Raw genomic sequence first — 27,471 nt, forward strand, 5'->3', positions numbered from 1 at the left:
TTTTTTTTTTTTTGAGACAGAGTCTTGCTCTGTCACCCAGGCTGGAGTGCAGTGGCGCGATCTCGGCTCACTGCAAGCTACGCCTCCCGGGTTCACACCATTCTCCTGCCTCAGCCTCCCGAGTAGCTGGGACTATAGGTGACCACCACCACGCCCGGCTAATTTTTTACATTTTTAGTAGAGACGGGGTTTCACTGTGTTAGCCAGGATGGTCTCGATCTCCTGACCTCATAATCCACCCGCCTTGGCCTCCCAAAGTGCTGGGATTACAGGCATGAGCCACCGTGCCCGGCCTTATAGTCTGATTTTATTCCACTTAGTATGACTGTCCACCAATTTCTCTGGAGAAATGTGTTGATTATAGAGTACTGCCTGACTTTCTGGAGGTGTTATGTAATATAAACAGCATATACTCCATTACATTTTCCAAAAATCCAGAACAATTCTTGATTCTGGACATTTGGCCCCAAGGTTTTGGATGAGGAATTGTGAACGGACTGTGAATTTTAAGCAGCTTGCTTAGCAAGACAATCCCTTCCTGTTCACGTTCCTAACTGCCTGCTGGTCCGAGTCTATAGTGATAATCACCAGCAGACCGGACATTGTAAAACCAAAATGATTATAATTCTATAAGACTCTTTTACTCATAGAGTACCCACAGAAGCAGTAAGAAGGATCCATTCTCAAATACCAACTTTAAGAATTCATAAGCGCAACATTAAAGGCAAGACAATATCAAATATTGGAATGAAATCTCAGTACCAGCATTCAAGGAACATGGGGGTCTCACCATTCACAATCTCATGCCCAAAAAACAACTGCACTCCTGGGACACTTCGACCTGTCTCCACATTCTTCACTGTTACAGAAAACAATTCATTCGGTTAATAAAAAATAATATTTTCCTAAAACTCTAAGAAAATATGATGCCTCTCAAAATTTCCCAAGTCTGAGTTTTATTTTAAAAAAAAATCACGAAAAAAATCTCCAAATCTTCCCCCAAGGAATGAAAAGTCAATAATAAATGACAAAGCTGCAGCCTTTAAACAAGTAGTATAAAAAAACAAGGGAAACCCCATTAAGGTCCAGGAGAAACTAAGAAGTACAGTACACTGAATTTAAAATTCTCCTGAGAATATTCTAAGGCCTTTGGGGCTAAGGACTGTCTATTAATTGTATTTCTATTTATTTTTACTCCACTTAACTCCAGAAAAAAATTTAAGGCAGCCCACAACTTCTTTTTTTTTTTGAGTCTCGTTCTGTCACACAGGCTGGAGTGCAGTAGCACGATCTTGGCTCACTGCAACTTCTGCCTCCCGGGTTCAAGCAATTCTCCTGCCTCAGCCTCCCGAGTAGCTCAGACTATAGGCGAGTCACCATGTTTTATATTTTTAGTAGAGACGGGTTTCACCGTGTTAGCCAGGATGGTCTCAATCTCCTGACCTCGTGATCCGCTCGCCTCAGCCTCCCAAAGTGCTGGGATTACAGGTGTGAGTCACCGCGCCCGGCCAAGGCAGCCCACAACTTCTAGTGACCACACCCTGCTTCATGTCATGCTACACACTCAAAAGTATCATCGAGGACAATGATCCAAATCCTGGTTCTCCTATGAGGAGATAAGGGAGTTAGGAGAAGGTTAGATGCCATGTCCACAATGTACTGTCATTTTCCTAGATGGAAGTGTTCATAGCAGCGGTCTTTTTCCACACCTCTCAGCAATCCAAATAACTGAGTTCCGCCCTCACTATTGCACTGAATATATTCCTACCACAGTCAAAGATCACCAACTACTTATTTGTCAAATCCAAAAAAATGTTTTGCAACCTTATCTTCCTTGACTTTCCTGCAACCTTTGACAATACTGTTCTCTCCTTTCTTTTTAACTCCTGGCCTCAAGTGATCCTCCCATCTCAGCCTCCCAAAGTACTGGGATTACAGGTGTGAGCCACCATGCCCAGCCTTCTCTTCTTTCTTCTTTAGTTACAGGACACCGTGTTTAGTTCTCTTCCTACTAATTACCTAGAGCTACCATATTGAGCACGCACTCTGAGCCAGGCATCATGCTATTTCCCTATATTCAATTTTCTAGTAACATAATAAGAATTTCATTGTCTCAATTATGGAGGACTCTGAGGCTCAGCAAGGTTGAATAACTAGCTCAAGGTTCCACTGCTAGCAAAAAACAGTCAGGATTTAAATTCAGGCCTCAGTGATTTTAATATGTTTTTTTGTTGTTGTTGTTAATTGAGACGGTCTTACAGGCTAGAGTGCAGTGGCACAATCCTAGCTCGCTGCAGCCTCGAATACCTGGGCTTAAGCAATCCTGCCTTAGCCTTGCGAGTAGCTGGGACAACAGGCATGTGCCAGCATGCCTGGCTATTCTTTTTTTTGGTAGAGATTGGGTCTTACTACATTGCCCAGGCTAGATTCAAACTCCTGGGCTCAAGCCATCCTCCTACCTCAGCCTCCCAAAAGTCATGGGATTACAGATGTGAGCCATCCTGCCTGGAAATACACTTTCTTATAATCCCTGTTACAGTGGCTCCCTGATTTGCTCCTTCCAGTCTCCCTAGCTGTCTCTACACCTCTGCTTGCCCCTTATACACTGATGGTCCCCAACACTTTGTCCCTCATCCTTTTTCCTTCTCTTTGAATGATCATACCCACTTCTTAGTTGCCCTGACATTCATTTTTTCTCCCGCATGGACTATTCTTCTCAGCTCCACTCATATTTTCAACTAAGAACAAACTTACTAAAGAATTTTCAGGCCAGGCGCAGTGGCTCATGCCTGTAATCCCAGCACTTTGGGAGGCCAAGGTGGGTGGATCATGAGGTCAAGAGTTCAAAACCAGCCTGACCAAGAGCGTGAAACCCCGTCTCTACTAAAACATCAAAAATTAGCCAGGCGCGGTGGCAGGTGCCTGTAATCCCAACTACTTGGGAGGCTGAGGTAGGAGAATCGCTTGAACCCCGGTGTCAGAGGTTGCAGTGAGCCGAGATCACGCCACTACACTCCAGACCGGGCGACAAAGTGAGACTCCATCTCAAAAAAAAAAAAAAAAAAAAAGAATTTTCAAAAGGGGCCAGGTTTGGTGGCTCATGCCTGTAATCCCAGCCTTTTGGGAGGCCAAGGTAGGCAGATCACCTGAGGTCAGGAGTTCGAGACCTGGCCAACACAGTGAAACCCCATCTCTACTAAAAAATACAAAAATTAGCCAAGTGTGGTTCCATGCACCTGTAATCCCATCTATTCAGAGGCCAAGGCAGGAGAATCACTTGAATTTGGGAGGCGGAGGTTGCAATGAGTCGAGATCCCTCCCAAAGTGCTGGGATTATAGGCATGAGCCACAGTGCCCAGCCCCTTTCCCATTGTTAACTCCTACTCAACCAGATGGAGTTCCATCACCAATTCCTCCTTTAGGAAATCACTGTCCTAATTCAAGCACTTCTAGATAGAAATTAGTTGAATATTTGTGTTTTTATAGCATCCTTTGCATCTTTCTATCAGAGAGGATCTCACACTCCATTATACCTGTCTACCTATTTGTCTATTTATGATACTAAGTTTTTATTTAAATTTTTTTTTTTTTTTGGCCAGATGCAGTGGCTCACGCCTATAATCCCAGCATCTTTGGAGGCTGAGGCGGAAGGATCACAAGGTCAAGAGACTGAGACCATTCTGGCCAATATGGTGAAATCCCGTCTCTATCAAAAATATAAAAATTAGCTGGGCGTGGTGGTGCACGCCTATAGTCCCAGCTACTCCAGAGGCTGAGGCAGGTGAATTGCTTGAACTCGGGAGGCAGAGGTTCCAGTGAGACGAGATTGAGCCACTGCACTCCAGCCTCGCGGCAGACCGAGACTCCATCTCTAAAAAAAAAGAAAAATTTGTTTTTAGAGATGGGGTCTTGCGCTGTTGCCCAGGCTGGAGTACAGGAGCACGATCATAGCTCACTGTAGCCTCGAACTCCTGGGCTTAAGTGATCCTCCCACTTCAGCCTCCAAGTAGCTGGGACTACAGGTAGGAACCACCATGACTGGCTAATTAAAAAAAAAAATTTGGCTGGGTGCAGTGGCTCACGCCTGTAATCCCAGCACTTTGGGAGGCCGAGGTGGGAGGATCGACTGAGGTCAGGAGTTCGAGATCAGCCTGACCAACACGGAGAAACCCTGTCTCTACTAAAAATATAAAATTAGCTGGGTGTGGTGGCACATGCCTGTAATTCCAGCTACTCGGGAGGCTGAGGCAGGAGAATTGCTTGAACCTGGGAGGTGGAGGTTGCCATGAGCCGATACTGTGTCATTGCACTCCAGTCTGGGCAACAAGAGCAAAACTCTGTTTAAAAAAAAAAAAAAAAATTGTTTTTTAGGCTGGATGNTCCCAGCACTTTGGGAGGCCGAGGTGGGAGGATCGACTGAGGTCAGGAGTTCGAGATCAGCCCGACCAACACGGAGAAACCCTGTCTCTACTAAAAATATAAAATTAGCTGGGTGTGGTGGCACATGCCTGTAATTCCAGCTACTCGGGAGGCTGAGGCAGGAGAATTGCTTGAACCCGGGAGGTGGAGGTTGCCATGAGCCGATACTGTGTCATTGCACTCCAGTCTGGGCAACAAGAGCAAAACTCTGTTTAAAAAAAAAAAAAAAAATTGTTTTTTAGGCTGGATGTGGTGGTTCACACTTCTAATCCCAGCACTTTGGAGGCTGAGTGGGAGAACTGCTTGAGTCCAGGAGTTCAAGACCAGCTTGGGCAACCCAGAGAGACCCCATCTCTACAAAAAATTTAAAAAATTAGCCAGTCTTGGTGGCACATGCCTGTAGTCCCAGCTATTTGGGAGGCTGAAGCAGGAGAATCACTTGTGCCCATGAGGTCAAGGTTGCAATGAGCCATGATAGTGCCACTGCACTCCAGCTTGAATGATAGAGCAAGACTCTGTGTCGAAAATATTTTTCGTCGGGGGCTGGGTGTGGTGGCTCATGCCTATAATCTCAGCACTTTGGGAGGCTGAGGCGGGAGGATCACTTGAGCCCAGGAGCTGGAGACAAGCCTGGGTAACGTAGTGAGACCCCATCTCAATTTTTAAAAAAAGAAAAAATAGGCCTGGCACGGTGGCTCACATCTGTAATCCCAGCACTTTGGGAGGCCAAGGCAGGTGGATCACGAGGCCAGGAGTTCAAGACCGCCCTGGCCAACATAGTGAAACCCCGTCTATGTTTTTTGTAGTTTTGTGCTTTGTAAAAATACAAAAAAATTCAGCCGGGCATGGTGGTGGGCGCCTGTAGTCCCAGCTACTTGGGAGTCTGAGGCAGGAGAATGGCTTGAACCCGGGAGGTGGAGGTTATAGTGAGCTGAGATTGCGCCACTGCACTCCAGCCTGGGTGACACAGCGAGACTCTGTTTCAAAAAAAAACACAAGAAAAACTAAATTAATTAAAAATAATTTTTCTATAGATGTGGTTTTGCTATGCTGCCTGGGATGGCCTTAAACTCCTGGCCTCAAGCAATTCTGCCTTACCCTCCCAGGTAGCTGGGACTATAGGCTAGACTAAGTTCTCACTGCAACCTCCACCTCCCAGGTTCAAGCCATTCTCCTGCCTCAGCCTCCCAAGTAGCTGGGATTACAGGCACCCGCTACCATGCTCAGCTAATTTTGTGCTGAGACTACAGGTGTGAGCCACTGAGCCCAGCCCCTAGACTAAGCTTTTTTTTTTTTTTTTTTTTTTTTTTTGAGACGGAGTCTCGCTCTGTCGCCCAGGCTGGAGTGCAGTGGCGCGATCTCGGCTCACTGCAAGCTCCGCCTCCCGGGTTCACGCCATTCTCCTGCCTCAGCCTCCCGAGTAGCTGGGACTACAGGCGCCCACAACCGCGCCCGGCTAATTTTTTGTATTTTTAGTAGAGACGGGGTTTCACCGTGGTCTCGATCTCCTGACCTTGTGATCCGCCCGCCTCGGCCTCCCAAAGTGCTGGGATTACAGGCGTGAGCCACCGCGCCCGGCTAGACTAAGCTTTTTAAGAACAGGGACCACCTTATTTCTGCTTGTGTCCCTGGTACCAAGCACAGTTCCTGAGATATAAAGCAATCAATACACGATTACTAAATGAATTAATGTTGCACAAACCTGTTACAATCCCATCCGAGCCCCTAAAAGTCTGTTTTAACTCAAAATTTGGCTTAATAACATTAATCTTTCAAATGCCATTTATACATGTTTCAATGATGAACCTGAAACTTATCATGCCAGGAAACTCTATATATTGAAACTTCCAGATTGGCAGATATGGAGGTACTGGGAGGGTGGCACAACCAAAGAGGACATGGAAATTCCATGTGCCTTCCTCCACACAAAAAAGAAACCTTAAATCAGAAAAAAGTATTAACACGAAGTTATTTCATTGGATGCAGCTGCAAGTTGTAAGATTTAAGGTTGTCCTGGCTGGGCATGGTGGCTCACGCCTATAAACCTAGCATTTGGGGAGGCCAAGGTGGATCACTGGAGCCAGGAGTTTAAGACCAGCCTGGGCAACATAGGGAGACTCCATCTCTACAAAACATAAAGATTAAAAACACTAACCAGGTGCAGTCCGCACAAGTGTAGTCCCAGCTACTCAGGAGGCTGAGGTCGGAGGATCACTTGACCCTAGGAAGTTGAGGCTGCAGTGAGCCGTGATCACACCATGCCATTGCAATTCAGCCTGGATAATAGAGCATGAATGTGTCTTTTAAAAAAAAAAAAGATTGCCCTATGTTTCTCTTGCGTTTACCTGTTCTTGAGCTTTATCCTTTATGATAAACTGGAATTGCAGCTGGGAGTTGTAGAGGCTACCTGGTGACCATGAGGATAACAGATGATCACTGACGTGGCAGAGCAGGAGCAAAAGGCACCTGGTTCCTGCTGGTGTCTTTCAGCCATTGCACTATTCTTCATCTGACTACCTCTTTACTTTTTGTATGAAAAAAATTAACCCCTTACTGTATCAACTCATCTGCTGAAGCCAAAAACAATTCTAAATAATGTGGTGGTTGTTTTTAATTTCAAAATGCATATGGAAAGAAATTAAAGAGCCAGGCATTGGTGGCTCAAGCCTGTAATCCCAGCACTTTAAGGAGGCCGAGGTGGGCGGATCACCTGAAGTCAGGACTTTGAGACCAGCCTGGCCAACACAATGAAACTCTGTCACTACTAAAAATACAAAAATTAGCCAGGCTTGGTGGTGGGTGCCTGTAATCCCAGCTACTTGGGAGGCTGAGGCAGGAGAATCGCTTGAACCTGGGAGGCAGAGGTTGCAGTGAGCCACGATCACGCCACTGGTCCAGCCTGGGCAACAGAGTGAGACTCATTCTCAGAGGAAAAAAAAAAAAAAAAAAGGCCAGGAGCAGTGGCTCATGCCTATAACCCCAGCACTTTGGGGGGCCAAGGCAGGCGGATCACCTGAAGTCAGGAGTTTGAGACCAGCCAACAGCTGTATTTTTATACTTTTTGTATTAAAAGTACAAAAATTAGCTGGGCGTGGTGGTGTGTGCCTGTAATCCCAGCTATTTGGGAGGCTGAAGCAGGAGAATCACTTGAACCCAGGAGGTTGCAGTGAGCTATCACGCCACTGCAGTCCAGCCTGGGGGGTCTGGGGGACAGAGCAAGACATATCAAGAAAAAAAAAAAAAAAAGGAAATTAAAAAAAGAAGTACCCAATTAATTAAAAATAACTTTTTATATTGAAAATCCCTGCTATCATATCAAAAGTGGGGACAAACCAGGCCAGGCGCAGTGGCTCACACCTGTAATCCCAGCATTTTGGGAGACCAAGGTGGGTGGATCACGAGGTCAGGAGATTGAGACCATCCTGGCTAACACGGTGAAACCCCATCTACTAAAAATACAAATAATTAGCCAGTCACAGTGGTGGGCGCCTGTAGTCCAGCTACGCGGGAGGCTGAGGCAGGAGAATAATGTGAACCCAGGAGGTGGAATTTGCAGTGAGCCAAGATCGCGCCACTGCACTCCAGCCTGGGCAACAGAGAGATACTCCATCTCCCCCCCTCCCAAAAAAAAAAAGGAAGTAGGGACAAACCAGCATATTCAGTCACATTGTTTTGTTTGGGAAAACAATATTCTAACCTTCCTCCCATACTTTCCCTAAAATAGGAATAATGCCACCCTCCCAATCGCTAATGGAGACGAAAGCTATCACTGAAAATCACTAATCTCTTAAAAGGCAGAACAGTATGAGAAATAGAACAAGACCTTTCTTCAGGATAACAATCTTATTAGGGTCAACATGCTGAAGCACACCCTCGAAGACGCCACAAACCAATGTGAGTTTCACCCTCTTCCACAAAATCTGGCTGAGGAAATGGTAGTCACTGCTGGGGTCCATGCTAATTGATTCCAAAAGCCGTCTTCAAATAATCTTCTTTACGCATCCAAACACTTGAAAATTAATAAAGAGATCTATGAATTTTACAAGATTTTTTGGGAGTAAAGTTATTTTCCCTTTCCCCATATCAGTAATGGACAAGAATAAAATCTGAATAATTCAGTTTTGTTCATCTTTTTGGAATGATGAGAAAAGGATCATCGCAAGCACCAACTCTCATACGTAGGAAACTGAAAACCATAAAAAACTGGGCAAGTTAGGCTTGGCTTCTATGTTTATAAAATGGGCAAGATATCATCTTTCCTTCCTTAGCTAAATGGAAGAAGCAGAACATTTAGAGGTTTTTTAATGGCACATTTATACATCATTATAACAAAAAAACGAAAAGAGCAAATGAAAAAATGGACATACACAGAAATATTTGCCAATACATGTTGCAATAAATTGTTTAGGGCAGCACAACTACTTGAGCTCCTATTTTTTACAACTCTGGTTGAGAATTTAAGGGCGTGGTAATTTTTACCAAAACTGAAGCTGATATTTTAAGTAAAGCAACTAAATTTACCCTTTACTTAGGAATTAAAGGAAATCAAGGCAGGTAGGAGGATAGTGGTACATTGGGAAAAGAGCTTTTCTTTCAAATTGTGTTTAATGAATTGAATTTTAGAGACTGTTTCCCATAAATTGGGTCTATGCTATCCTATTAATTTTCAAGTCTAGGTACTTGAAATGTTCTATTTCTTTGTGTGTGTGTGTGTGTGTGTTTTTTTTTAAATTTTCTGTCCTACAACAGTTCTATGCTAAAGGTATTTTAAAATAAAAGCCAAATTGGCCGGGCATGGTGGCTCATGCCTGTAATCCCACCACTTTGGAAGGCCGAGGCAGGTGGATCATCTGAGGTCGGGAGTTCGAGACCAGGCTGACCAACATGGAGAAACCCTGTCTTTACTAAAAATACAAAATTAGCCGGGCGTGGTGGCGCATGCCTGTAATCCCAGCTACTCAGGAAGGCTGAGGCAGGAGAATCGCTTGAACCCGGGAGGCGGAGGTTGTGGTGAGCCAAGATCCCACCACTGCACTCCAGCCTGGGCAACAAGAGCAACACTCCGTCTCAAAAAAAAAAATAAAATAAAATAAAATAAAAGCTAAATTGAAGATTGAAAAATAAATTGTTTACCCAGAAATGTCTGGGATGTACCCTCTTCTGGATGTATCCTTTTCTGGATTAATAACATTTCCATAGTCTGACATTGTTACCAGCCAACCAACACAATTAATGCATAACCAATCCAGTTGCCAGATTATTGGAAGGGCCATTCCATGCCACCCTGGCCACAGCTCAGGAATTGGGCTGCACACTATCACCAACCAGTCATGTGCAGCCTGACAGATGGAACTGCCACATACCACACACTCAAATGTTTTCGTAAAAATGAGACATGTCCATTATAAAGAATTACAACAATACAGGCCAGGTGCAGTGGCTCACACCTGTAATCCTAGCACTTTGGGAAGCCAAGACAGGCAGGTTAATTGAGATCAGGACTTCGAGACCAGCCTGGCCAACATGGTGAAACCCCACCTCTATTTAAAATACAAAAATCTGCCAGGCATGGTGGCACAGGCCTGTAGTCCCAGCTACTCAGGAGCCTGAGGTAGGAGAATCGCTTGAACCCGTGAGGCAGAGGTTGCAGTGAGCCGAGACTGCGAGATTGCGCCACTGTACTCCAGCCTGGGCGACAGAGCAACACTCTTGTCTCAAAAAAAAAAAAAAAAAAAAAAAATTATAACCATATAGAAATGTAAAAAGTAAAGAAAAAATGTACTAAGAAAGATTATTCATAGTAGGTACTCACCACTGGGTGCAGTGACTCATGCCAGTAATCCCAGCACTTTGGGAGGCCAAGATGGGCAGATTACCTGAGGTCAGGAGTTCGAGACCAGTCTGACCAACATGGTGAAACCCCGTCTCTACTAAAAACACAAAAATTAGCCAGGTGTAGTGACGTGTGCCTGTAATCCCAGCTACTCAGGAGGCTGAGGCAGGAGAATCGCTTGAACCCAGAAGGTGGAGATTGCAGTGAGCCAAGATCACACCATTGCACTCCAGCCTGGGAGACAAGAGTGAAACTCTGTCTCAAAAAACAAAACAAAACAAAACAAAACAAACAAAAAGCAGGTACTCTTACATTCTTTACCATAATACAGTAATTGTTTAAAAGTTATTTTAGAACTATTCTGTTTAGATGTCCTTGTATTTGGAAACTTAAATATTCTTCTACAGTTTTTTAAATTTAAAAGCTGCTTACTTTTGCCACACTAGGAAAATTCATCCAGTGAATTTTGCAATTTAACCATAAAAACACTGATGAAATAACTAGAGCCTAAGTCAACTAGGAAGAAGGTGAGATGTTACATACAATTTTCAGTCAAATAAATAACCTATATTTTTACATTTTAAGGTCTATCAAGTGCTTACACAAATATTACTTGATACAACAACCATAACCTAATTTACAAATGAAGAAACTGAAGTTTAGAAGGTTAAGACACCTGCCCAAAGTCACACAGCTAGAAGGTAATGCAATGTGAACTAAGACCAGGCCTCTAGGGTAGGATGTTTGTAGCCTAGTGCAAGACCAAGTGTTATGCATCCAGATAGAACATAAAACAAGTCATCAGAGAGTCTAAGAAAAATCATTCTTTAAGTTAATCCAACAGGCAAAAGGAGATTTTTAAAGAAAAAATACGTAAAACTGGAAAAATAAAAAAAAACAGCGCTTAATAGAGGCAAACATTTTTATTTTATTTTTGAGATGGAGTCTCACTCTGTCGCCAGGCTGGAGTGCAGGGGCACGATCTCGGCTCACTGCAATCTCCGCCTCCCAGCTTCAAGCAATTTATACTTTTAAAAGCTACCCGAGAAAGAAAAGTTTGTGAAACACCTGGAAAATAAGAGAATTAAAGAAACGTTAAAGAAAAAAAAATTAAAGTCAGAAAAAAATACTAGTATGAAGCAAAGAAAGCTTTGACTGGAGACAGCTGCAAATGGTAAGATTCAAGATTAGGAAGGAAAAAAGTAAGGTCAGCATCAAGAGATGGGCTTCAAGGCTGACTGAGAAAAGGGACATTCATGGGGCTGACAAAATTTTCCTATCACACCCATATTCCAACATACAAAGCAGCTCCAGGGATTTAGCTCTTAGACGGACATATCCAAAATGTTACTGAGTATTAAGGACAACATCACTAGGTTAGACAAGTGCACGCCAATCATCAAAATAACTCTAAGGCCGAGCACGGTGACTCACGCCTGTAATCCCAACACTTTGGGAGGCCGAGGCTGGTGGATCACCTGAGTTCTGGAGTTTGAGACCCGCCTAGCCAATATGGTGAAACCCTGTCTCTACTAAAAATACAAAAATTAGCTGAGCGTGGTGGCACGGGCCTGTAATCCCAGCTACTCAGGAGGCTGAGGCACCATAATCCCTTGAACCCGCCTGGAGGCTGCAGTGAGCCGAATCTGCACAGTCATCAGGCCATTGCACTCCAGCCCGGGCGACAGAGTGAGACTCTGTCGCAAAAAAACAAAACAGGCCAAGTGCGGTGGCTCGCACCTGTAATCACAGCACTTTGGGAGGCTGAGGCGGGCGGATCACCTGAGGTCAGAAGTCCGAGACCAGCCTGACCAATATGGAGAAACCCCGTCTCTACTAAAAATATAAAATTAGCTGGAGGCGGTGGCGCATGCCTATAACCCCAGCTCCTCGGGAGGCTGAGGCAGGAGAATCGCTTGAACTCCGGAGGCGGAGGTTTCGGTGAGCTGAGATGGCGCCTTTGCACTCCAGCCTGGGAACAAGAGCAAAAACTCCATCTCAAACAACAGCAACAACAACAAACAAAACAAAACTGTAGTTCTTCAAACTAGAACCTCAGCCTGCAGGGAACGTGTGGGGCCTCAGGCTAAGCTGTAAAGCCTTAGGTAACACTTAAAACTAATAACCTAAGTTGACCTGGGAAAGCTTGCTAAGACAAAAATACCCTGGTACTTAGGTTCTAACAGACAGCGGTCAGAATTCAGTTCTTCCATATCTTATACGGCTTCTAACCAAACAGGTGTGAAGGGGTAAGGCCGGTGAAGCAGTAAGAACTGGTTCACCTGAGAGTAGGCACTAATTTAATGGGTGGCTTTTTACTTTTTTTTTTTTTTTTTTTTGAGACAGAGTCTCGCTCTGTCACCCAGGCAATGCCGCGATCTTGGCTCACTGCAACCTCCGCCTCCCGGGTTCAAGCGATTCTCCTGCCTCAGCCTCCCGAGTAGCTGGGATTACAGGCATGCGCCACCACGCCCGACTAATTTTATATTTTTAGTAGAGACGAAGTTTCTCCATATTGGTCAGGCTGGTCTCGAACTCCTGACCTCAGGTGATCAGCCCGCCTCGACCTCCCAAAATGCTGGGATTACAGGCGTGAGCCACCGTGTCCGGCCTACCTTTTTAATCAAAACAAACAATACACCATGAGAATAAAATGCAAAATTTCTCATTTTTAAGACAAAGTAAGGAACTTCAAATAAATGGCGGACCATAAGCTAGGAATTCACTGTCCTCCATCGTTAGGGCTTTTTCCTCCGAAGCAAGTTTGGGAAATCTGGATCCTAATTTCAGCCAAGTGGTGAATTCCTCGAACTTCAGTCTAGAACTAAAAGAAGAGGGGGGCTGCAATGAAGGAAAAAGTCTCGGGACGCTCCACGCCACCCGGCGGCGGTTATCAAATCACAGCCTGAAAACAACCTGGAGAAAGGTCCGCGACGCCGGGCACCAACGCTGCAGAGGCGACGCCCGCCCGGCCCAACGTCCAGTCTCGTCTGTTTCCCAAGGAGCCAATCAGCACGCGGCCCCGAGGCTGGCTCCCCAGCGCCCCCTGCGGCCGGGAGGAGGACGGCCGCCAGGAAAGATACAGAGCGCATGCAGTCCCCGAGGGGCACACCCTAGGGTTCCCCCCACGCGAAGTTTCTCTCCGCAATCCGTGCCACCTATCGAGTAGGATTCCTAGTGTTCGATTTCTGTGAGAAAAGGTAGGCTACGCTGCCTGCCGCAGGTTAGTTTGTTGTAAAACGGTTGGTCAATGGAATTGCCCTTTTAATTGCGTCGTTAGCGCCCGAGTGGCATCGCCCCTTTAAGGCCGGTGGCAGCTGCGGTTCTGGGGGCGGGGTCCATCTTCAGCAGGACTTGGGCTGGAGCTGGGCTGATTCATTCGGGGCTGGAACTCGAACGCTGACGTCGACTCCTGAGCCGGGCGCTGCCTCGCGCCTGATTGGCGGGTCCTCGGGGCCGCCCTCCCCAGCGCACCACCCCTGGGTTCCCTCCTGGGTCCGCAGTGAAAACACTGCCCTCTCCCTTCTTGACCCCTAGCCCGCCCTTCCCTCCCTCCTTCCCTCCTGTCGCCCTTTCTTCTGGCGCCGCTGCTCCCGGAGGAGCTCCCGGCACGGCGATGGGTTCTCGGGCCTCCACGTTACTGCGGGACGAAGAGCTCGAGGAGATCAAGAAGGAGACCGGCTGTGAGTTCGGGTTGGGGGTGGGAACGCCGGGCGCCTCAGACTGGCCTCGCAACCGAGGGCGGCTGTCGCTAAGGTCTGGAGCTCGGGTGCCTGTGAGGTTGGGGGGGTCCTGGGCAGCCTCCAGGTTTCGGGACCGAGAGCTGGAAGACCTGTTCTTCCAGCTGCAGCTTCCTGGAGCGGGGCTGTAGCTACTGTGGGGGTGTCCTTCCCTTCAACATCGGGAGTCTTGATCACTCTTAGAGCGTCGACGCCCCCCTTTTCTGCCCCTTGCCCATCAAAGTCCCCCAACTCCTTTCCTTTCTGTTGCCTAGCACCACCCTTCCCTATGAAGAGGCATCCTGAACAGTAGGTAAAGCCCGAGAAGCAAATTCAGGAACTTGAGATGGATTCTATAGAAAATCCATTTCTGGGCAAGGACCTAAAACCTCTGACAACTATGGGAAATTACAAACAAGTTCTTGTCACAAATTAGGAAAACCACCCAGAAAGCAAGACCGTGTAGTAAGGCTTTGGGAGACATGACCCGATGCCTGGAGACCTTTCAACAGGGATCTGGGATTGTGAGACTTCTTTCAATCTGAACTTCTAGAGAAAAAACACGGATACTATGAGCACCAGTTTTTTACTTACACGAGGATACTTGCTGGCCTAATTTCATATATATATATTGATTTCTACTGTGCTGGTGTACTTTTTTATTCGCTATTGAAATTGGATGTGCTTCAAAAATCTCCGTGTGAATTTGTACTAGGAACTGATTTTTTTTTTTTTTTTTAAACGGAGTCTCCCTCTGTCACCCAGGGTGGAGTGCAGTGGTGTGATCTCAGCACACTGCAACCTCTGCCTCCCAGGTTCAAGCGATTCTCTGGCCTCAGCCTCCCGAGTAGCTGGGAGTACAGGCGCCTGCCACCACACTTGGCTAATTTTTGTATTTTGGGTAGAGACGGGGTTTCACCATGTTGGCCAGGCTGGCCTTGAACTCCTGACCTCAAGTGATCCACCCGCCTCGGCCTCCCAAAGTGTTGCGATTACAGGTGTGAGCCACCCTGCCCTGCAGAACTGATTTTTTTTTTTTTTTAATAGTCCAGTCTCTTCCTCATTAGCCTGCACAAAGGAGCAAAAGGACTCTGGGGATTCTGAAGCTCTATAAAATACCAGCATACCTTTGAATAGTCCTTGATAATGCAATGTATGATACAATTGTATTGATGCATACAATATTTTATCTTTTCAGTAAACCTTTACGAGTTGAGTTAATGAATGATGTAGCACCTGAGCTCTGTCTCTTCATCATACCTGTCTTTGATAATGAGATGACCAGTAACTCACTCAGGGGCCCATATGCAGATAGTACCGAGGAGTGCTATGGACAACTACAGAATTACTCAGGCCTGGAATATGTTAAGTGCTGTTCTCTGCTTTGTGACAAGTTCAACTTTCTAGAGTTTTCAAGTTGGAAGGGATGTTATCTAGCCCCACCCCTTGCTGGATTGGTTTGCCCCTTTCAGCCTCCCCTAAAATATGGCCCTTAAGCCTCTCTGTAAAGACCTTTGATAGTGATAACCTCTCCACCTACCAAGGCAGTTCTTTTCACAATTTTGAATGACCCAAAGTAGTTATCTCTTTATAATTTGCAGTACTTGTTTGGCCACTGACTTACTCTGACCCTAGGAGTGGAGATACAAGCAGTTTGGATTCAGCAAGCATTTTATTACATTTTGTGGCCATAGCTTCTGGCCACATTTGTAATTAGAACTACTTTAGGTCTAGGGTGACACCGAATTAAAGTATTTGTGTTAAAGAGTCACATGGAGAAATAAGCAGAATGAAAGAGAAATAAATACAGAGTCACTTAACGAGAAAGTGTAAACCATAGTGAGGATGCAAAAAGCCATTTTTGCTTCACAATGAAGGGAGCGGTAATCCCATTCTGGTTTACATACATTTGACCAAATGGAAAGGGCCTGGATGGGATATTTTTACCATGTGGCTTGTGGAGAAACAACTGAGTGCTCATGGAAAAGCTGTTTTCCCCATTACCAAAGAGTGAGTCACTTGTGAGGGAGATTCTCTCCACAACCAGTGCAAATGTATGTATTGAGCCAGAATGCTTAGTGAAACAAGTGCTTACTGAATTTTTACAGTGTCTGTTCAGTACTGTGCTAGGTACTGAGAGCAGATGGTGACAAAAAAACGCCCACAACCTGGTTGGGGAGATAAGCCCAAGAGAGTTATGATTAGCATCATGACATAAGAAAGCTGAAATTGTGTGTCACCCACCTTCAGAAATCAGGGAAGAGAGCGTCCCTGTGGGCTGTCCTCGTGGAGGATGGGAATTGGGCCTTGATACATGGATGAATGGAGTAATAGATTAACCTAGGGCATTTTGGGTGACTTCCAGGAGAGATGCCCCCAAGCCTGCTACAAAGTCATTCCTCTGTGCTGGGAACCATCAGTTTATCCAAATAGTGTCCATCATCAGAGTTGTTTTTTCTTTTCTTTTTTTTTTTTTTTGAGACGGAGTCTGGCTCTGTCGCCCAGGCTGGAGTGCAGTGGCCGGATCTCAGCTCACTGCAAGCTCCGCCTCCCGGGTTTACGCCATTCTCCTGTCTCAGCCTCCCGAGTAGCTGGGACTACAGGCGCCCGCCACCTCGCCCGGCTAGTTTTTTGTATTTTTTTAGTAGAGACAGGGTTTCACCGTGTTAGCCAGGATGGTCTCGATCTCCTGACCTCGTGATCCGCCCGTCTCGGCCTCCCAAAGTGCTGGGATTACAGGCTTGAGCCACTGCGCCCGGCCCTTCTTTTTCTTTTTCTTTATTTTAGAGACAGGGTCTTTGCTCTGTCTCCCAGGCTGGACTACAGTGGCTTGAGCATAGCTCACTGCAAGCCTTGAACTCTGGGCTTAAGCCATCCTCCAGCTTCAGCGTCCCAAGTAGCTAGGACTACAGGCACATACCACCATGCTTAGCTGATTTTTATCTTTATCTTTTGTAGAGATGGAGACTTGCTATTTTGTCGAGGCTGGTCATGAACTGCTGGCCTCAAGTGATTCTCAGGCCACTTTGGCCTCCCAAAGCGCTGGGATCACAGGTGTGAGCCACTGCACCAGGCCCAGAGTTGCTTTTTCAAGGAGTAATTTGGTATGATGCAAAGGATTTTGAAGAATAAAAACGGATATCCGGAGTGGGTAGAGAGGTGGACTTTGTCCTATTTCCATCTGCCTTTTGTTCTATGAAGAATTTGGAAAACTAACAGAAGCACTTTAAGAACAATTATAAGACATTTTACTACTTCCTTTGCCAGTAGAAAATGTAACATAATTGAGGAATGCTAACTTTATATTCAATGCAAAAGCTGTGCATTGGAATTGATGATTATATTTAACCATATTTTTTGTAATTTTAAAGAGATTAGAATTTATACATGACTAGATTACCTGGTATTTGATATTTAATGAATAACAGTAAGTGTTTGGAAAAGTAATACCTGTGAGCCTGAGTTTCATCATCTGTAAAATTAGAATAATAATAGTGCCTACTTTATAGGATTCTTACGGCAATTAAATGAGATGAATTATGTAAACTACTTAGAATAGTGTCTGGTATAATAAACTTCATGTGAATGTTGTTATTTTGAACCATAGATAACAATCATCTTACTGGGAAAATACCACTGGCATGTACTAGTTATAAAAACTATGTGTAGGGCTATATTATTGGGGAGGTGACAACATTTTATACTTCTTTAGTGGACATTTGATTAGGAATTAAGTACAGATGTTTTGCCAATTCCAAGGAAATAAAATTTTTAAAGGAGTTTTTAACAGTTAATGAAACTGTTAAGTCACGATGTTTTAACAGTTTAGGAACTGTCTAAGAAATGCTTTCTGTTGGCATATTTGCTAAATTGTCTTTGTTCTACTACCTTCTTTCAGACTTCTGCATTTTCATAAAGCTTATTTGAAAAAAAAGGTGTAATTGGGGATAAGCCACAAATGTCTTAGGAGTTTCTATAATCATCACCCTTAATTCACATAATTGTAGCAATAAGCTAGCTGTGAATTACTTAAAACTTTACGAGGCCAGGCGCAGTGGCTCACACCTGTAGTTCCAGCAGTTTGGGAAGCCAAGGTGGGTAGATTGCTTGAGCCCAGAAGTTCAAGACCAGCCTGGGCAACATGGGGAAACCTCATCTCCACAAAAAATAAATTTTAAAAAAATTAGCTGGACATGGTGAAGTGTGCCTGCAGTCCCAGCTACTCGGGAGGCTGAGGTGGGAGGATTGCTTAGGCGGGAGGTCAAGGCTGCAGTGAGTCATGTTTGCACCACTGCACTCTGGCCTGGGAGAAAAAGACCCTATCTCAAAACAACAACAACAACAACACCACCACCACCTTGAGAAACAATTCATGCCATTCAAGTAGTAATGAATACAGATTATTTTTAGTCTCTACCTTGTGGTATGTGTCATATGGTACGGGAAGGGTGTTGAACAGGTTTAGGAAGTAAGTTGTACAGGTTGGTGAGGTTTTGTTTGTTTGAAAGAGTGTAGTAATGGTAGAGTTCTAACAGAGTACAAGCCTGGCAAAGGCAATTGCTTGAGAACAATTTCATGGCTAGAATGTAAGTAGAAATTCAACTTTAGGTTTCTCGTGCCTCTAAATGTAGGACCCTTCACAGCTCTCACCAGCCTGAAGGTTCCGTCACTGCAGAAAACCCGGCTGTCTTCTGCCTTCTATTGAGTGGAAATGCATGGATAACTAACACCTCTAGCTGGTTTTGGCTTAAGTGACTTGTAAAGCTCTGTACTTTTCGAGTTCTAGTGCAAAGTTTTATCCTCATTTGTTGCCATAAAGGGGTAAGAAGCAATTATTTGTCAATTAGAGAGGGCATTGTGGGAAAGAGATCCTAAGAACTTTTTTTTTTGAGACAGGGTCTCACTCTATTGCCCAGGCTGGAGTGTGGTAGTGCAGTCATAGCTCATTGCAGCCTCAAACTCCTGGCCTAAAGTGATCCTTCCACCCCAGCCTTTCAAAGTACTGGGATTACAGATGTGAGCCACTGTTTCCCTATGTTGGTCAGGACGGTCTTGATCTCTTGACCTTGTGATCCACCCACCTCCCAAAATCAAGCCTGATTTTTAATTTTTATTTATTGTTTTGAGACAGAGTCTTGCTCTATCATCCAGGCTGGAGTACAATGGCATGATCACAGCTCACTGCAGCCTCAAGCTCCTGGACTCAAGCAGTCCTCCCAGCTCAGCCTCCTGAGTAGCTGGGACTATGGGCACATGCCACCATGCCTGGCTGATTTTTTATTTTTGTAGAGATAGGGTTCCACCATGTTGCCCAGGCTGGTCTCGAACTCCTGAGTTCAGGTGATCCACCCATCCCAGTCCCCCAGTGTGCTGTGATTACAGATGTGAGCCACTGGCCAGGAACTTTTTTGTGGTTGCAAGGAGCAGACAGTGGTCCAGAGCATAGAGTAGTTGGAGGTTTATTCATTCAGAGGATAATTGACCCCAGCAGCAGCTGCAAAGATATAAGCTTTATTTATGTAAATTTTTGGGTAAACCATTTGAAAGTTGTAGGTATTAGAACTCTTCACCCTTTCATACTTCTGCATGTATCCCGTAAGTATTGGGATGGTTTTTATGTAACCACAATACCATTATCACACCTAAGAAAGTTGATAATTCTTCTTAATATTATCTTTTTTTTTTTTTTTTTTTTTTGAGACAGAGTCTTGCTCTTGTTGCCTAGGCTGGAGTGCAGTGGCTTGATGTGAGCTCACTGCAACCTCCGCCTCCTGGGTTCAAGCAGTTCTCTTGCCTCAGCTTCCCAAGTAGCTGGGATTACAGGTGCCTGCCACCAGGCCCAGCTAATTTTTTGTATTTTTAGTAGGGACTAAAATATTTGCTAAATTGTCTTTGTTCTACCTTCTTTCAGACTTATGCATTTTCATAAAGCTTATTTGGAAAAAAAAAAAAAAGGTGTAATTGAGGATAAGCCACAAATGTCTTAGGAGTTTCTATAATCGTCACCCTTGATTCACTTAATTGTAGCAATAACCTGGGTTTCGCCATGGCAGCCAGGCTGGTCTTGAACTGATCTCAGGCGATCCACCCACCTTAGCCTCCCAAAGTGCTGAGATTACAGGCATGAGCCACTACACCCGGCCCCTTTTTTTCTTTCTTTCTTTTCTTTTTCTTTTTTTTTTAAATTGAGATGGAGTTTCACTTTTGTCGTCCAGGCTGGAGTGCAGTGGAGTGATCTCAGCTCATTGCAACCTCTGCCTCCTGCTTCAAGTGATTCTCCTGCTTCAGCCTCCCAAGTAGCTGGGATTATAGGCATGTGCCACCATGCCCAGCTAATTGTTTTTATTTTTAGTAGAGATGAGGTTTCACCACGTTGGCTAGGCTGATCTCAAACTCCTAACCTCAGGTGACGTGCCTGCCTCAGTCTCCCAAAGGGCTGGGAGTATAGGTGTGAGTCACCTTAATATCATCTATCATTCACTTGCTTTTCAAATTTCTCCAATTATAAGAAGGTAGATTTTATTTGTTTTATATAATGTTTTAAAATCTCTCTTAATCCTAAGAGACTAGTCCAGTGCTTGAAGTCTTCACGTCAGGGGAAATGTTAAGGTGTAGTGCGTTCCGGGAAGCACAGGCTTCAACTTTCCTTTATCTACAGCTACCTTTAGCTGCACTTGTAATTTTTACCTAGGTTATCAATCTGTTCTTCTGCATTAAGATTTAGAATAAAGGCAAGGACTTTTTCTTTTTTTCTTTTTTTTTTCCCCGAGACGGAGTCTCGCTCTGTCGCCCAGGCCGGAATGCAGTGGCCGGATCTCAGCTCACTGCAAGCTCCGCCTCCCGGGTTCAGGCCATTCTCCTGCCTCAGCCTCCCAAGTAGCTGGGACTACAGGCGCCCGCCACCTCGCCCGGCTAGTTTTTTTGTATTTTTTAGTAGAGACGGGGTTTCACCGTGTTAGCCAGGATGGTCTCGATCTGCTGACCTCGTGATCCGCCCGTCTCGGCCTCCCAAAGTGCTGGGATTACAGGCTTGAGCCACCGTGCCCGGCCGCCAGGATGGTCTTGATCTCCTGACCTCGTGATCCGCCCGTCTCGGCCTCCCAAAGTGCTGAGATTACAGGCTTGAGCCACCGCGCCCGGCCTTTTTTTTTTTTTTTTTTTTTTTTTTTGAGACGGAGTCTCACCTGTCGCCAGGCTGGAGTGCAGTGGTGCAATCTCGGCTCGCTTCAACCTCCTCCTCCTGGGTTCAAGTGATTCTCCTGCCTCAGCCTCTTGAGTAGCTGGGACTACAGGCGCCCGCCACCATGCCCAGCTAATTTTTGTATTTTTAGTAGAGACAGGGTTTCCCCATGTTGGCCAGAATAGTCTCAATTTCTTGACCCCGTGATCCACCCACCTCCCAAAAGTGCTGGGATTACAGACGTGAGCCACCACGCCCGGCCCTCCAAAATAACTTTTTCTTAGTCCCTTTTTGTTTTTATTCTTCCCTCTGCCATTTCTGCTTGGCACTTCTCTGAAATGCCTTCCTCCTCTTTGCACAATGCAGTGATGATAGATTTCAACAAGGTTAACAGCGTCTTTTTTTGCTTTTTGTGTGTGTGTTTTTTTTGAGACAGAGTCTCACTCTGTCACCCAGGTTGGAGTGGAGGGGTGTGATCATACCTCACTGCAACCTTGAACTCGTGGGCTGAAACAGTCCTTTTGCCTCAGCCTCCCAAGTGGCTGGGCATACAGGAATGCGCCACCATGCCCAGCTAATGATTCATTGATTGATTGTGGAGATGAGGTCTTGCTTTGTTGCCCAGGTTTTGAACTGGTCTTTCCTCAAGGGATCCTCCCACTTTAGCCTCCCAAAGTGCTAGGATTGCAGGCATGAGACACCGCCCTCAGCCAAACAGGGTCTTTTACATAATCTTTCAACAATTTAAAATGATTATTTACTCATACCAGTGGAGAAAAAATACAGCTTTATTCAAGACATGTTTATAGCCAGGAGCGGTGACTCACGCCTGTAATCCCAGCACTTTGGGGTGGCCGAGGGGGATGGATCACGAGGTCAGGAGATTGAGACCATCCTGCCTAACATGGTGAAACTCTATCTCTACTAAAAATACAAAAAAAAAAAATTAATTGGGCGTGGTGGCGGGCACCTGTAGTCCCAGCTACTCTGGAGGCTGAGGCAGGAGAATGGCCTGAGCCTGGGAGGCGGAGTTTGCAGTGAGCTGAGATTGCGCCATTGCACTCCATCCTGGGTGACAAAGCGAGACTCTGACTCAAAAAAAAAAACACATGTTTATATGCATGGCGTTCTCTGAGAGTAACTGTCAACTCCTGATACTTCCTTTGAGTTACCAAGAATTGTGCAGGTTTTGGGCACCTGTCTGACTAGCTTAGAGCCTTCTGGGGAAAATGCTTCCCTGGAAACATGATCGGCCTTCATTCACACCAGTTCCAATACCTTTCTACACATAGATGGTGTAACTCCTTTATAGGTAGATTGGAATTGTTCTGAGATTGCTTTATATTCTTTGTCACAGTGAATTTGGTACCTAAATTAAAGCCTTCTCTCCTTCTTTTTGTTAACAGAATTATTTGTAACCATATCATTATGGTTCTAAAATTTGTCCTAAAATTTTCGAGTTTAGTTTAGATATGACCATATTCGTTAATATTAAAAGTTGACATTTGGTTTTATGTTTCTCCACTGACTCCCATATAACCCAGTTCGTCCTGGAAGATAGCAGATTTTTTTTAATGTTTTGGCTACTTATTTACATTATTTATTTTTAACATATTAGTACTTTTTTTGTTATTATTTGTTTTGTTTTGAGGCATAATTTCACTCTGTCACCCAGGCTGGAGTGCAGTGGTGAGATTTCAGCTCACTGCAACCTCTGCCTCCCAGGATCAAGCGATTCTCCTCCTGCCTCAGCCTCCCAAGTAACTGAGATTACACCACCACACCTGGCTAATTTTTGTATTTTTAGTAGAGACAGGGTTTCACCAGGTTGGCCAGACTGCTCTTGAACTCTTGGGCTCAGGTGATCTGCCCGCCCTCAGCCTCCCAAAGTACTGGGACTACAGGCTTGAGCCACCACGCCCTGCCACATTTTGAATTTAGCAGCCATAAACTGGTCTTAACATACTATAGGAGGTTTTAGTGTCTAGTTATTTTATTTTATTTTATTTATTATTATTTTATTTTTTATTTTCTATATTTTTGAGACAGAGTCTCGCTCTGTCACCCAGGCTGGAGTGCAATGGCGTGATCTCCGCTCACTGCAAACTCCACCTCCTGAGTTCATGACGTTCTCCTGCCTCAGCCTCCCGAGTAGCTGGGACTACAGGCGCCCACCACCACGCCTGGCTAATTTTTTGTAGAGACAGGGTTTCACCATGTTTGCCAGGATGGTCTTGATCTCCTAACCTCATGATCCGCCTGCCTCGGCCTCCCAAAGTGCTGGGATTATAGACGTGAGCCACCGCGCCCGGCCTCAGTGCCCAGTTATTTTGGATGATATAGATTAGAAAGATGTTTAATGGCTCATATGTGGATTTTTTTTGGTTTAAAATAATTTTTTTTTTTTATTTTTGTAGAGAAGAGGTTTCACTCTGTTCCCCAGCCTGGTCTTGAACTCCTGGCCTCAAATAATTGTCTTGCCTCTGCCTCTGAAAGTCCTGGGATTATAGGTGCCAGCCATCATGCCTGGCTCTCATTTGTTCATTGAAGGGGTCGGATTAGATAACCTTTCTTCCAATTTTAAAATTATATAAATTGGATTAAGAAGTACTCCAAAGCAATATAGAAAAAGTGTGAATTACTAAATGAAAAGCAAGCTATTACAACTTAGTAAAGTATACAAGTAACTGATATTAGATGATGTATGAAGAGCCAGGCGCGGTGGCTCAAGCCTGTAATCCCAGCACTTTGGGAGGCCGAGGAGGGTGGATCACCTGAGGTTGAGAGTTCAAAACCAGCTTGACCAACATGGATAAACCCTGTCTCTACTAAAAATACAAAATTAACTGGGCGTGGTGGTGCATGCCTATAATTCCAAATACTTGGGAGGCTGAGGCGGGAGAATCGCTTGAACCTGCGAGGCGGAGGTTGTGGTGAGCCGAGAACGTACCATTGCACTCCAGCCTGGGCAACAAGAGCGAAACTCTGTCTCAAAAAAAAGGTATATGAAGAAATGAAAATGACAGTGTTGGGATTGTGAACAAATTTTGCTTTTGGGAAGTGTAGTAATTTTTTTTTTTTTTTTTAAGTGGAGTGCAGTGATGGGATCTCCGCTCACAGCAGCCTTTGCCTGCCTGGTTCAAGTGATTCTCCTTCCTCAGCCTCCCAAGTAGCTGGGACTACAGGCGCACACCACTATGCCCAGCAAAGTTTTGTATTTTTAGTAGAGACGAGGTTTCACCATGTTGGCCAGGATGGTCTCGATCTCTTTTCCTCTTGATCCACCCCCCTTGGCCTGCCAAAGTGCTGGGATTACAGGTGTGAGCCACTGCGCCCGGCCCGAAATTTAGTAATTCTTTAACTGACTTATTTTTGCTAAACTAAAGGAAACTTTAGTGCAAGAGTAGCCTGTGAGGCCTGAGGCCAGAACTGGGATAGACTGGTCAACTTCTTAAAGAAAACGGTTGTAACTGGCAAAGTCAGCAGGGAAATGGGGGGTGATTAGTGCAGCAGTGATACGTGTGCCTTCAGGCTCAGGATGTAAGCATGATGCTGATAATAGCTGACCTGGAGTGCTTGCTATGTGCCAGGCACTTTGCCAAGCACTTTCCTTTCATTGACTGGTGAGTTCGCTCTACGATCCCATTCACATACCCCTCTCTAGTAAGCGGTGGTGCTAGGAATGGAATCAGAATCTGTCTGCCTAACCCTCACGTGTGTGTACACTTCACAGTGAGCCATTTATACCTGCCTGACTGGCAAAACAGTCCACAATTGTCTCCTTAGTGACTGGATCCCTGCTGGCTCTGCCCTGATGGAAATGCTTTTGCCTTCTCTGCTCAGTGATCACCTTAGAGCGCTAGGACAGAACAGAGCCCAGCTTCAAGGGTGAAACCTGATGCTGAAGAATTCACAGCCACACACAGTGTGTCCTTTTATCCTAGCTCTGAGCCACTCACCACCTGCTTGTCCCTGTTTACTTTGTCCCATTGTTCCCAACACTACAAGTAAATTTTTGTTTCATGAGCTGAGGCCGGAGGACACCTTATCAGAACTACTTTGGCCACCCTTTAAACCTCTAAAGGTACAGCCTAGGACAAAGTCCACGCTTGTCACACCCTTTTTGGCTGTTGTCTTTTTCTCCTCTGATAACTCTGTTTGTTTCCTCTCTCTTACTTCCAATCTATCAGGAGACTAAACTATTTCCCAGAAAGGCCTTTTTGAGTTTTTAGTGTTATTGTGTACCTGCCATTATTGCGTCATTTTAATTGTCAACTTGTATCTTGAGTTTATGGACTAAATCCAAAATGAGGAGCAAAATAGCGTTCTGGTAAGTGTCATCTGATGATAGCATGACCATTTTACGAATTTGCCTAATGTGCTTCCTTGGAGCCAGTTCCCTTCCTGGGAACTCAGTGAAGCTCATGCAAGCACAGAAAAGAGGCTGATCTTTTACCCAAAGGTCCATCCCTAGGGAAAAGATAAAGCCTCTAATCTTGGTGTAGGAGTAAACCAGATTTTTAAAATAGAATCTGTTTGCTGTACCTCAATCAAACACTCTACACACAACACCTACCTAGCAGTACAGCCTAAAACAGCAAACTGATCAAACTCTTTTTCAATCAAAACAGGCATTTTTAGCTGGGAACTGTGGCTCATGCCTGTAATCCCAGCTACTTGGGAGACTGGGGCACGAGAATCGCTTGAACCCAGGAGGTGGAGGTTACAGTGAGCAGAGATTACATCACTGCACTCCAGCCTGGGTGACAAAGTGAGACTCTATCCCCAAAAAATAAAATAAAATAAAATAAAATTTGAAAAATAAGTAAAATAGGCTGGGCATGGTGGCTCACGCCTGTAATCCCAGCACCTTCGGAGGCTGAGGCGGGTGGATCACCTGAGGTCAGGAGTTCAAGACCACCCTGGTCAACATGGCAAAACCCTGTCTCTACTAAAAATACAAAATTAGCTGGGCTTAGTGGTGGGTGCCTGTAATCCCAGCTACTTGGGAGGCTGAGGTAGGAGAATCGCTTGAACCTGAGAAGCGGAGGTTGCAGTGAGCCAAGATCTTGCTATTGCACTCCAGCCTGGGCAACAAGAGTGAAACCCCATCTCAGAGAAAAAAAAAAAAAAAAGAAAAAAAGAGAAAAGAAAAAAGGAAAATAAAATAAAGTAAAAACATACGTTTTCTTAGTGTCTAAGTCAGCGCATTGAAACATGAAAGTTTCACAGCTTCCTTTTAAACTAAATTTGGGCCGGGCATGGTGGCTTACCCCTATAATCCCAGCAGTTTGGCAGGCTGAGGTGAGTGGATCACCTGAGGTCAGGAGTTCAAGACCAGCCTAGCCAACATGGGGAAACCCCGTATCTTCTAAAAATACAAAAAATTAGCTGGGTGTGGTGGCGGATACCTGTAATCCTAGCTACTTGGAAGTCTGGGGCAGGAGAATCACTTGAACCCAGGAGGCGGAGGTGGCAGTGAGCTGAGATCTTACCACTGCACTCCAGCCTTGGTGACAAGAGCAAAACTTTGTCTCAATAAAATAGGATGGGATAGGATTGGACAGGACAGGACAGGACAAAAATTTGCCTTTGTTTTGTTAAATCTTAACTATCTGATATTCATCACAGTCTTAATTAAGCCTAGACTTCATTCCTGAGATTGAATTTTGATTGCCCTTGATTTAGTTTTTTCCTAACTCCTTTCATTCTTTAGCTTTTAAACTTTCTGCTTTAACATTCTAGAGATAAGAGTTGCGACATCCCTGTCCTACTGAATTTTGAAGCATTTGACAGCGAGGGGTGGGTTCAGCGTGAATGAGGGCTACTCCCCGTCAGCTGGGACTAATTTTGTGCTCTTTAGTTTCCCACAGTCAAATCACTCGCCTCTACAGCCGGTTCACCAGCCTGGACAAAGGAGAGAACGGGACTCTCAGGTAGGCAGTGTTTTTCTTTATTTTCCTCACAGAAACCAGAAACTCTCTGGCAGTGTCTGAATAGCTGCCTTTATCCCTAGGGTAGACATGATAGGCATCCAGCATGCAGATAGCAAGGACCATTTCTCTACTAGTCTTTGAGCATCATTGATCCACAAGGGAATTAAATCAGCAGAACAGGCTGGGCGTGGTGGCTCACGCCTGTAATCCCAGCACTTTGGGAGGCCAAGGCGGGCAGATCATGAGGCCAGGAGGTCGAGACCAGCCTGACCAACATGGTGAAACCCCGTCTCTACTAAAAATACAAAAATTAGCCCAGTGTGGTGGCAGGTGCCTGTAATCCCAGCTACTCAGGAGCTGAAGTAGGAAATTGCTTGAACCCTG

At 45.1% G+C, this 27,471-nt stretch overlaps 2 protein-coding genes across 3 annotated transcripts in view; one reads left to right on the forward strand and one right to left on the reverse strand.

Annotated features, from left to right (window-relative positions):
• Positions 1 to 13,244, reverse strand: part of EXD1 (exonuclease 3'-5' domain containing 1) — a 46,893-nt gene extending 33,649 nt beyond the window's left edge. The window contains exons 1-3 of one of the 2 annotated variants that reach the window (XM_025390529.1): positions 12,961 to 13,244; positions 8,243 to 8,428; positions 791 to 859 (exon numbers count right to left, since the gene is read on the reverse strand). In XM_025390529.1, coding sequence (XP_025246314.1) covers positions 791 to 859; positions 8,243 to 8,375 — 202 coding nt within the window. In that variant the 5' untranslated portion in view covers positions 8,376 to 8,428; positions 12,961 to 13,244. The remainder of the gene's footprint in view (positions 1 to 790; positions 860 to 8,242; positions 8,429 to 12,960) is intronic. The other variant, XM_025390530.1, reaches the window with a different exon arrangement.
• Positions 13,245 to 13,628: 384 nt separating this feature from the next.
• Positions 13,629 to 27,471, forward strand: part of CHP1 (calcineurin like EF-hand protein 1) — a 49,814-nt gene continuing 35,971 nt past the window's right edge. The window contains exons 1-2 of the mRNA XM_025389603.1: positions 13,629 to 13,935; positions 27,015 to 27,087. Of these exons, the coding sequence (XP_025245388.1) occupies positions 13,869 to 13,935; positions 27,015 to 27,087 (140 nt within the window). The 5' untranslated portion in view covers positions 13,629 to 13,868. The remainder of the gene's footprint in view (positions 13,936 to 27,014; positions 27,088 to 27,471) is intronic.

This window comes from Theropithecus gelada, chromosome 7a, assembly GCF_003255815.1.
Source record: "Theropithecus gelada isolate Dixy chromosome 7a, Tgel_1.0, whole genome shotgun sequence".
Lineage (NCBI taxonomy): Eukaryota > Metazoa > Chordata > Mammalia > Primates > Cercopithecidae > Theropithecus > Theropithecus gelada.